Raw genomic sequence first — 10636 nt, 5'->3', positions numbered from 1 at the left:
ATCTACCATACCCTCAATAATTACTTTGAAAAAAATAAAACTTTTTGAAAATCTCAAGTTTTTAATTCATCCACTTCATAAAAACAATGGTCAGGAATGGTCAAGGCAGCGATTTTGCTGTTGTAGTTGGTACCAAAATGGTGAATTTATTTCCGGTGTAGAGAAAGAAAGGTTCAAGTTGGACACTTCTTTGTACAACCATTCCTCAAAGACTCCCATTGGGTGTATATCGCAGAACAAAGGCTCTTATATAGTCATTAGAACATGTAGTAATCACTGGAACAAGATTTCTGTGTCTAACATTTCTCATCACTTCACATTCGGTATCAAACCTCTTGCATACTTTCTCATTTTCCAAATCTAGAACCTTAATGGCCACTGCAGTTCCACTAGATAATGTGCCTTTGTACACAGAGCCAGAGCTTCCCTCACCAATTAAATTGGATTCATCAAAATTATTTGTTGCTCGTTGAATCTCGTGATAAGAAACTAAATGACGAGTCCCGATCTCCAGTACCTGTTCAACATACTTTGGACTTTCCTTTCTTCTGTTAGTTTCAATTAATCCAAATTAAAACCAACAAGAATATCAAAAAGGATGCAATAACCACTGGAGTAACAATTTTTAGTAGAACCTCCTTAAGCTTTGATTGTTTTCCAGGATTATTGATAGCACAATCAGGAATCTCCAATATGTGTATTCCGCAAAGACCTTTGTTCCGAAGAAATGATTGCAGAGTGGAATTTGCAAACACTCCACCACTCGGTATTTCACCTTCTAAATCATTAAATGAAACATTAATGCTTTTAAGGTAGTAGAGTTTTTCCAAAGACTTAGGAATAGTACCTGACAATACATTTAAAGACAAATCCAAGAATTCTAAGCTTGGAAGCATTTGTAATGAACAATGGAATTTCTCCTTCCAGCTGATTGTCTCCCAAGATAAGTTGCTTAATGTTTGGAAGATGAAGACCTGTAGTGGTTGGAATTCTGCTCGAGAGGTTGTTGAAACTGAAATCAATAACTTCCAAAGAAGATATGTTGAAAATAGCCTTACGAATTTGACCAATAAGATTATAATTATTGTCAAAGAATAATTCCCTCAAATTTGATAGCTTCCCTAATTCTGGAGAAATTTGCCCAACTATGCGATTGTTTTCACAATAAAGATATTGCAGAGTGGAAATATTTCCCAATGAAGTGGGAATAGTCCCTTTTATTGGATTATCTCCAACAAGAAACATCTTGAGTTTGGATAAACAATCAATATTTCTGGGTATGTCTCCAGTTATGTTGTTGAATGATATGGACAAAAGTTTGAGGTCTGTGAGTTGGCACATGTTGGAAGGAATGCAACCAGAAATTTGATTGAGAGATATACTTACAACGTTCATATTTGAGACAATGTTCCCTTCATCTACCAAGAGAGGACCAGAAAGGATATTATTTCCCAGAGATAGGACAAATAGTGACGACATATTAAACAGTGTTGCGGGAATGGAACCTGTTAATTGATTATCGAACAAGTACAAAAATGCAAGCTGGCTCAGATTACCGACCTCCTTTGGAATGTTGCCGCTGACTCTATTCCCAGACAAACTGAAGTTCATCATTTTTGTGGCATTTCCAACAGAAGGAGGGATCATACCCGTGAGGTTATTGTTGGTGAGATCCAAGACTCTGAGTTCGGGTACATACCATAGGCCTTTCCACATTTCACCACCGAGTTCATTGAAAGCCAATGAAATTACTTGAACTCCTTGGTGTTGAAATAGACTTGTTGGTATACTTCCGTTGAGCTGATTGTTTTGAATATCAATCACTCGCAAGCGAGGCAAGTAGCCAAGTTCATAAGGGATGCCACCGCGGAAGTTGTTGTTCTCGAGATTGAGAACACTGAGGAAGGACAAATTGGCCAAAGACATCGAAATTATCCCTTGAAGTTGCAAATTAGGAAGAGCCAATGCCACAACCCTTTGCCTTTTTGGAGTGCAAGTGACACCAAACCAAGAGCAAAAAGAGGTATTTTTGGTCCAATTGTTGGCCAAAAAATGAGTGGGACTTGTAATAATAAGATTTTGGAAAGCTAATAGAGCTTGTTGGTCAGTCTCATAGAGGAAGCAAGTGATGTAGAAAATTGCTATCAATTTTCATTATATTGTTAAAAGCCAAGCCTGTGTTACACAACACACATTCACTAATTAGCCAAAATGGAAGAAATTTTAAGGTTTTCTCTCAAAGAAAATAAACTGTGACACACACTACACCCGTTGTCATATGTAATTTGATATATACATTTTTTTAATTAGTATTTTTTTTCCCTTTTAATTCCAAAATATATTACATTTAACCAAATTCAAATGAAAAGGGAAATTATTATGCTATGAACTTGAAAAAAAAGGGCTAGTTTCAAATATATACAATAAAATAATTAATTTACAACAAATATAGTCATATTTTATTTACATAAAGAAAATATTCGAAAATTCGGACTATACAATATAGTTTGACAAAAGTCATAGAAACTAGGGAAATTTTTACATATAGCTACTCAAAAGTAGCTTAATTATGCTCCATAACTATAGTTTGCTAATTACGATTCGTAGCTTCATGGTTGGAGAGGAGAGAGGCGAGAGAGAATGGGAGAGGGAGGAGAGAGGCGAGCGAGATTGAGAGAGGGAGGAGAGAGGTGAGCGAGAGAGGGCAGTAATTTGTATAATTCACACCTCGTTGTATAATTCGTGTGTACTTGTATAATTGAGTAATTGTATTACTCAATTATACAAATATGATAAAACTCGAAATAACGAATTTATACAAACACAAACATCTGAACTTAAACAGTTATACAAATTACATTCTACAAATTATATGATGCAAGCTAACTAAAACCAGAAGGAGAGGCACTACAATCGAGAAGTTAAAGTCTGGAAGGCATTCCTCCAGCAACAACCAGAGTTTCTCCGGTTACATAAGAAGCATCATCAGAAGCCAAATAAGCAACAGCAGCGGCCATATCTTGTGTTGTTCCAAGCCTATTGAGTAATGTCTTGCCCTCAATCTCTCTCCTCTAAACACAATCAGCAACTAGTTAGTAAGTAAATAGAGAATATTTATAAGATTTTGCTATGAGTAAGATTTCATTTAATAAGAACTTGCCACTTGTTCATTACTCGTGATGAAATCAGCAAAATGTGTAGGTACAAAACCCGGTGCTACACAGTTTACACGAGTATCTGGACTCATTTCAGCTGCAAGAGCCTGGCTTTCCAAATAAGACAATAAGAAGAAAGCACTAATAGGATATAATAGTTACTCATGTGCCATGGATGCCAAGTTAAACATTAGTACCTTGGTAAGTCCGAGTAGCGCAGTTTTAGTCCCTCCATACATACCCATTGAAGCTGGTGGCGAGTAACCAGAAATTGAGGAAATCAGAACAACTGATGAACCCTTCTTAAGGTAAGGAGCTGCATCCTATAAACAGTATAAAGATCAAAATATTGAGCGAAATAGCAGAACATGAAGGAAAAGAAAAGGAATTCGAGAATTTGTAGTATATGGAAATATGTGATACTAGAACAAATAGTCATTGCCTTTCAATGTATTCAATAAATGCTCGACGAAGTAACACATGCATTTGCAACGTTGTTGTCGTGATTTTTTTATCATTAACTTACTTGTAGTAATAGTATAGCGGCCTTGACATTGATATCCCACAGCTTGTCAATGACTGATGCTTTAGTTTCTAATATTGCATCTACTGAAGGATTGACAGCGGCATTTGACACAACCACATCTAGTTTCCCATATTTCTGAAAAATTACAAATTTCAATTAACAAAGTTGGATCATACAAAGTAGTAAGCATTGACTTCTCATTTTCCGTAGTTAGACATCAGAAAAACCAACTAGCTTTACATAACTTGTTAGATCAAAAACCATTTCCCAAGAAAATAACATACAATTGACCCAAGTTGCTCAGACTCTCCAAAAATGTTGCCACACCCGTGTCGGATCCTTCAAAAATACACTATCTTTGGAGGATCCGACACGCACCCGTCGACATTTTTGAAGAGTCCAAGCAACATAGCAATTGACCTCCGAGATATGCAAGCACAGACCAAGAAGTGTTAATTTACGGCAGAATCATTTCAATTCATACCTGAATGGTCTTGTCTATCAAATTCTTCCTCTGTTGTGCATTTGAGACATGACATACTAATCCCAACACTTCAATTCCTCCATCTCTCAGTTTCTTTACTGCTTCATCTACATTTTCCTGTAAAATGAAATAGACACTACCGAAAGTCAAATCTTCATTATGAAGAGAGTAAACAATACACAAATACAGAAAAGTCCAAGAAAAACAGTGACACTGTTTCTATTTCTTTGACACAATTTTTGTTACAAATTACTTGTAACTATAAAAGTTTTGATCTGCTGAAATTCAAGTCGGTGAAAATTCTTTTTTTCGATAACTCTAGTGTCCAGGCCAGCCTGTGTACACCTCAATCAATTCCACATGGAATTTACTATCTCCCACCAACATAGGTAACTGCCCACCAAGGCTTGGACATGTACGATTTGAATCTGAGACCTAAGGCACTAAAAGTTAATTCCCGAATCAAACAAGTAACTACCCACCAAGGCTTGGACATATGCGATTTGAACATAACACCTAAGGCACAAGGCACTAAAAAGTAAATACCCGGATCCACACGGGAATAAAGATGTGTTCATCCTCTGCGGTTACAAAGTCACACATTGGCAGTTGAAAAGATTGGGAAGCTACATATAAGATGAAGGATCTCTTAACGACGTAGCACCTTTTGAGTTAAACCATGAGGGCTTGGCTTAAAACGGACAATATCACACCATGCTAAGAGTATCTTTGAGCTGATTTAGCCCAACAACCCGCCATTCATAGGGATCAAGTGTATGTGTGTGTCAAATTCTAATAAGGGGAATTCTCAAATGACACAAAGCACCACATTGGTAGCTGAAAGATTGGGAAGCGTCATATAAGATGTAGGATCTATTAACGACGTAGTACTTTTTTGAGTTAAACCGTGAGGGCTTGGATTAAAACGGACAATATAACACCATATTAAGAGTATCTTTGAGCTGATTTAGCCCAACAACCCGCCATTCATAGGGATCAAGTGTATGTGTGTGTCAAATTCTAATAAGGGGAATTCTCAAATGACACAAAGCACCACATTGGTAGCTGAAAGATTGGGAAGCGTCATATAAGATGTAGGATCTATTAACGACGTAGTACTTTTTTGAGTTAAACCGTGAGGGCTTGGATTAAAACGGACAATATAACACCATATTAAGAGTATCTTTGAGCTGATTTAGCCCAACAACCCGCCATTCATAGGGATCAAGTGTATGTGTGTGTCAAATTCTAATAAGGGGAATTCTCAAATGACACAAAGCACCACATTGGTAGCTGAAAGATTGGGAAGCGTCATATAAGATGTAGGATCTATTAACGACGTAGTACTTTTTTGAGTTAAACCGTGAGGGCTTGGATTAAAACGGACAATATAACACCATATTAAGAGTATCTTTGAGCTGATTTAGCCCAACAATCCTCCATTCACAGGGATCATGTGTATGTGTGTGAAATTTCTAAAAAAGTTCAAGCTCTTCAGTTCATCAAGTCCATTTGTTACCATAAACAATCAGATGAAAGAGAAGACATGAACTTTAACAAAATCTGCAAATACCCATTTGAAGAATCACCCAAATTTTGGCAAGAAACAAACCCTTTTAGCATATACTACCAGATAAAATGATAAAGACATTAACTTTAAGCAAAATCTGACATACCCAATTGAAGAATCATCCAAATTTCCAAAAAAACAAACCCCTAATTTAAAAAAAAGTTTGTGGAATAATACTCACGAAAAACTCTTAAAAACTCACCGGAGTCAAGCGACTATTAATTTCATTCTGGTTTCTTTCAAGCATTCAAAACATAATTACAAATAGATAAAGTAAAATAGGTTCAAATACTCAAATGAAATTACAAACAATACATGACTCCAAGTAGTACTATACGACGACTTTACTAAAGAAACAAAAACATCATATTAACTTGCAGCTCAGAAAAGAACACCATCCGAACAGATGCTGATCACTTATGTGTTTCCAGAAATGTGTTGTTGATTTTGTTAAGCCTCTTCACTACTTCTTTCATGCTTATTCTTGATCCTGGCATTTCCATTGTGCAGTCTAAACCCAATTCTATCATGGACGCAATGCAGATTTCACTTTTTGAAGTGATCTGTTCTTCCTTGGAAAAAAGATTGATATCCACAAAGTCCATCATACTCCCTAAAAATGATTGTGTTATCCATTTCCTCAAGTCAAGATTTTCATTGCATATCTCTTCATCTGTTGGCCTTCTTTTCGTCAAAACCTCCATCAACATGATGCCGTAACTATAAACATCGCCACTAGCAGACACTATTCCATCCGAGCCATATTCTTAAAAAAGGATTGAAAAAAAAGTTAATTCAATTGAAATACAACAATAATTCTACATAAATAAAGACTTGCTCTTTTTACTTTTAGAATTTGGAGAGGCTTAATTATGAGAAGAGAAAATCAAAGAGAGTAGGTTTTTTATACCTGGTGCAATGTATCCAGGAGTGCCCAATGTCTCGGTATAAGCCATGGACTTGCTTATTGCTAAAATTTTAGAGATTCCAAAATCACCAACATGAGCCACCATATCTTCATCCAAAAGAATGTTGGCTGGCTTGAGGTCACAATGAACTATTGGAGTGACATGACCATGATGTAGATATTCAACTGCCATAGCTGCATCAAGCATTACAGTGACTCTTTGATGAAGGTTCAAGTGGCGATCTTCTTTGTAGAGCCAATTCTCAAGACTTCCATTGGGAATAAATTGCAGAACAAAGGCTCTTATATAGTCATTAGAACATGTAGTAATCACTGGAACAAGATTTCTGTGTCTAACATTTCTCATTACATCACATTCGGTATCAAACCTTTTGCATACTTGCTCATTTTCCAAATCTAGAACCTTAATGGCCACTGCAGTTCCACCAAACAATGTGCCTTTGTACACAGAACCAGAGCTTCCCTCACCAATTAAATTGGATTCATCAAAATTATTTGTTGCTCGTTGAATCTCGTGATAAGAAACTAAATGATGAGTCCTGATCTCCAGTACCTGTTCAACATCTTTGGACTTTCCTTTCTTCTGTTGTTTCATTATCCAAATTAAAACCAACAAGAATATCAAAAAGGATGCAATAACCACTGGAGTAACAATTTTTAGTAGAACCTCCTTAAGCTTTGATTGTTTTCCAGGATTATTGATAGCACAAGCAGGAATCTCCAATATGTGTATTCCGCAAAGACCTTTGTTCCGAATAAATGATTGCAGAGTTGAATTTGCAAAAACGCCACCACTCGGTATTTCACCTTCTAAATCATTAAATGAACATTAATGCTTTTAAGGTATGAGAGTTTTTACCAAAGACTTAGGAATAGTACCTGACAATACATTTAAAGCAAATCCAAGTATTCTAAGCTTATCAAGTTGGCAAAGGATAAATGGAATTTTGACCAAAAAATGAGTTGTTTGATAGGTCAAGATACTGCAGGTTTTGGAGTTCCCCGAATCTGGTTGGTATCATTCCTGAAAAGTGGTTACTGTAAAGATATAGTTCTACAATGGCTTTCATTCCTCCAATATCTGATGGAACTTCTCCCTCTATTGAATTTTGTGACACACTTAGATAGAGAAGACCACTCATCTTCCAAAGGCTCAACGGAAATTTTGATGAAAATTTATTAGAACCCAAATAAAGCTTCTGTAGCATGCTAAGATTTCCTAAGCATTCTGGAATTAATCCAGAGAGCTCATTACCATTTAGAAATAATTGAACCAAATTAGATAAATGGCATACCGCCTCTGGAATATGTCCATGCAATTTATTGTTAGTTAGAAACAGACCTTGGAGTTGTTTAAGCTTACCAACATCAGAAGGAATACTCCCTGTCAAGTTGTTTCCTTGAAAGTCTAGTGTCATTAGACTGCTCATGTTGCTTATACCTGTGGGAATGAGGCCGTTGATGTGTGCATCTTGTATATTCAAGTATTCAAGAGTAGATGAAAGATTCCCAATAGAATTGGGCAGAACGCCGTTCAACGGATTTTCACCCACATCTATACATAGCAACATCCTACAGTCCGCCAAAGAATTGGAGAATAACAACTCACTCTCTCTTGGTTCATTGGTAAGTTGATTACGATGTAGTATGAGTGATCGCAGCTCATGAAGATTCCCCAAATTAGTAGGAATAGCTCCCGTGAGAGAGTTATGTTCTAGCGCCAGTATCTGAAGCTTGGAAGCATTTGTTATGAACAATGGAATTTCCCCTTCCAGCTGATTGACTCCCAACTCAAGTACTTTAAGGTTCGGAAGATGAAGACCTGTAGTGGTTGGAAATCTCCCGGAGAGATTGTTGAAATTGAAAACAATCACTTCCAAAGAAGATATGTTGAAAATAGCCTCTGGAATTTGACCAATAAGAGAATTATTGGAAAAGGTTAATACCCTCAAATTTGATAGCTTCCCTAATTCTGGAGGAATTGGCCCCACTATGAGATTGCTTCCAGAATAAAGATATTGCAGAGTTGAAATATTTCCCAATGAAGTGGGAATAGTCCCTTTTATTGAATTATGACGAATAAAAAACTCCTGGAGATTGGATAAACAATCAATATTTTTGGGTATGTCTCCAGTTATGTTGTTGAAAGATATGGACAAAACTTTGAGCTCTCTGAGTTGGCATATGTTGGAAGGAATGCAACCAGAAATCTGGTTGCGAGATATACTTAGAAACTTCAGATTTGACAAAAAAATTCCTTCATCTAGCAAGAGAGGACCGGAAAGTCTATTGTATAGCAGATTTATGGCAAGTAGCGACGAGATATTAAATAGTCCTACAGGAATGGAACCTGTTAATTGATTGTCAGTCAAGGACAAGTCTGCAAGTTGGCTCAGATTACCGACCTCCTTTGGAATGTTGCCGCTGACTCTATTCCCAGACAAACTGAAGTTCATCATTTTTGTGGCATTTCCAACAGAAGGAGGGATCATACCCGTGAGGTTATTGTTGGTGAGATCCAAGACTCTGAGTTTGGGTACATACCATGGCCCTTTCCACATTTCACCACCGAGTTCATTGAAAGCCAATGAAATTACTTGAACTCTCCGGTGTTGAAATAGACTTGTTGGTATACTTCCGTTGAGCTGATTGTTTTGAATATCAATCACTCGCAAGCGAGGCAAGTGGCCAAGTTCATAAGGGATGCCACCGCGGAAGTTGTTGTTCTCGAGATTGAGAACACTGAGGAAGGACAAATTGGCCAAAGACGTTGAGATTGTGCCTTGAAGATGCAAATTAGGAAGAGCCAAGGCCACAACCCATTGCCTTTTTGGAGTGCAAGTGACACCAAACCAAGAGCAAAAGGAAGTATTTTTGGTCCAATTGTTGGCCAAAAAATGAGTGGGACTTGTAATAAGATTTTGGAAAGCTAATAGAGCTTGTTGGTCAGTCTCACTAGAGGAAGCAAATGATATAGAAAATTGAATTAGAAAGAGAAGAATCAATAAGAAGATGTGCTTCTCCATATTAATTTGTGTGTGTTGTATTTCCAATATCAAATTTACTCCACTATATATATATATATATATAACACTAAAACAAATAAAGTGTTGAAAAAGTATAGACTATAATTTCCAAAAATGTGAAAACAGATTCATACGAGGAAAATAAGTAACAAACAGATTAATGTAAAGACAGATTAAAAGGAGGAAACTAATGGCCCGTTTGGCCATGCGATACCATATCACGATATGGTATCGTGAGATGAAAGAATATATTAATCCCGGTATTACTATTCCACCCAAAGATAGGGATAACTTATCCCAGGACTAATTATTAATCCTGGGATAAATTATCCCATGTTGTGCAACCAAACAAAGGATTAAATGGTGCTCAAAATTTATCCCAGGATTAACTCCCCTTATCCATCACACCAAACGACCCCTTAAGACTTAAGAGCAAAGTCAATAGGAGTCAATCTTTAAAATCAAATTTACAAGGCTGTGTTACACAACACACATTCACTAATTAGCACAAATGGAAGAAATTTAGGGTGTGTTTGGTATGAAGGAAATGTTTTCCTGGAAACAAGTTGATTTTTGACTTATTTTCTCATGTTTGGTGGGTGAGTAGAAAATATTTTCCGGAAAAGATTTTTAATGTTTGATTTATGAATGAAAAATATTTTTGAGAAATATCTTTTATTTTTACTAGAGTAGAAAATAATTTTGAAATTGAAAATATTTTTTTAAAAAACAAACTTAAATTTTATTTAGAAAACTCTTCATTACCCACCTATACAAGAACTCTTCGACTATGAGAGGTTAAAATAATATGTTTCAAGAAAAAAAGTGTAATTTTTTTGGGGGGTGGGAGGTGAGGTCGAGGGTAGGGGTGAAAAATTGAAATTTTGAAGTTGAAAATATTTTTTAAAAACAAACTTAAATTTTTTTATTTTTTTTTGGGGGTGGGC

The 10636-nt window shown here is 36.3% G+C and overlaps 4 protein-coding genes across 4 annotated transcripts; all 4 read right to left on the bottom strand.

Moving 5' to 3' along the window:
• Positions 1-205: 205 nt before the first annotated feature.
• LOC107060490 (LRR receptor-like serine/threonine-protein kinase EFR) lies at positions 206-1926 on the bottom strand. The gene is made up of 2 exons (XM_015308460.1): positions 848-1926; positions 206-548 (listed from the first exon to the last, which is right to left on the bottom strand). The coding sequence occupies exons 1-2, from the start codon at positions 1924-1926 to the stop codon at positions 206-208; spliced, it is 1422 nt and encodes a 473-aa protein (XP_015163946.1).
• Positions 1927-2851: 925 nt separating this feature from the next.
• On the bottom strand, positions 2852-4768 carry LOC102584499 (tropinone reductase-like 3). Its single transcript, XM_015308459.1, has 6 exons — positions 4712-4768; positions 4166-4384; positions 3682-3816; positions 3353-3478; positions 3161-3262; positions 2852-3071 (listed from the first exon to the last, which is right to left on the bottom strand). Exons 1-6 carry the CDS (start codon positions 4766-4768, stop codon positions 2922-2924), a joined length of 789 nt encoding a protein of 262 aa, XP_015163945.1. The 3' UTR covers positions 2852-2921.
• A 1157-nt stretch (positions 4769-5925) lies between these two features.
• Positions 5926-7506, bottom strand: LOC107060523 (probable LRR receptor-like serine/threonine-protein kinase At3g47570). Its single transcript, XM_015308507.1, has 2 exons — positions 6646-7506; positions 5926-6501 (listed from the first exon to the last, which is right to left on the bottom strand). The coding sequence occupies exons 1-2, from the start codon at positions 7256-7258 to the stop codon at positions 6149-6151; spliced, it is 966 nt and encodes a 321-aa protein (XP_015163993.1). The 5' UTR covers positions 7259-7506; the 3' UTR covers positions 5926-6148.
• A 77-nt stretch (positions 7507-7583) lies between these two features.
• Positions 7584-9689, bottom strand: LOC102584162 (LRR receptor-like serine/threonine-protein kinase GSO1). Its single transcript, XM_006346743.1, has one exon. It carries the CDS (start codon positions 9687-9689, stop codon positions 7584-7586), a length of 2106 nt encoding a protein of 701 aa, XP_006346805.1.
• Positions 9690-10636: the final 947 nt, after the last annotated feature.

The sequence above is a fragment of the Solanum tuberosum genome, unplaced genomic scaffold, assembly GCF_000226075.1.
Source record: "Solanum tuberosum cultivar DM 1-3 516 R44 unplaced genomic scaffold, SolTub_3.0 scf00086, whole genome shotgun sequence".
Lineage (NCBI taxonomy): Eukaryota > Viridiplantae > Streptophyta > Magnoliopsida > Solanales > Solanaceae > Solanum > Solanum tuberosum.
The sequence above is the reverse complement of the archived record's forward strand: the minus strand, read 5'-3'. Positions and strand labels throughout refer to the sequence as shown.

What these genes read in the sequence shown, in the direction of transcription:
- LOC107060490 (XM_015308460.1), bottom strand. Translation starts at nt 1,926, where the DNA reads ATGTCTTTGGCCAATTTGTCCTTCCTCAGTGTTCTCAATCTCGAGAAC. An exon ending in GTCTTTAAATGTATTGTCAG is followed by an intron (nt 549 to 847) that starts GTACTATTCCTA and finishes TGAAACTAACAG; the next exon opens with AAGAAAGGAAAGTCCAAAGT.
- LOC102584499 (XM_015308459.1), bottom strand. Translation starts at nt 4,768, where the DNA reads ATGTGTGACTTTGTAACCGCAGAGGATGAACACATCTTTATTCCCGTG. An exon ending in TTATTCCCGTGTGGATCCGG is followed by an intron (nt 4,385 to 4,711) that starts GTATTTACTTTT and finishes TCAAAGAAATAG; the next exon opens with AAACAGTGTCACTGTTTTTC. An exon ending in CGCTACTCGGACTTACCAAG is followed by an intron (nt 3,263 to 3,352) that starts GTACTAATGTTT and finishes TTGGAAAGCCAG; the next exon opens with GCTCTTGCAGCTGAAATGAG.
- LOC107060523 (XM_015308507.1), bottom strand. Translation starts at nt 7,258, where the DNA reads ATGAAACAACAGAAGAAAGGAAAGTCCAAAGATGTTGAACAGGTACTG. An exon ending in TCCTGGATACATTGCACCAG is followed by an intron (nt 6,502 to 6,645) that starts GTATAAAAAACC and finishes TCCTTTTTTAAG; the next exon opens with AATATGGCTCGGATGGAATA.
- LOC102584162 (XM_006346743.1), bottom strand. Translation starts at nt 9,689, where the DNA reads ATGGAGAAGCACATCTTCTTATTGATTCTTCTCTTTCTAATTCAATTT.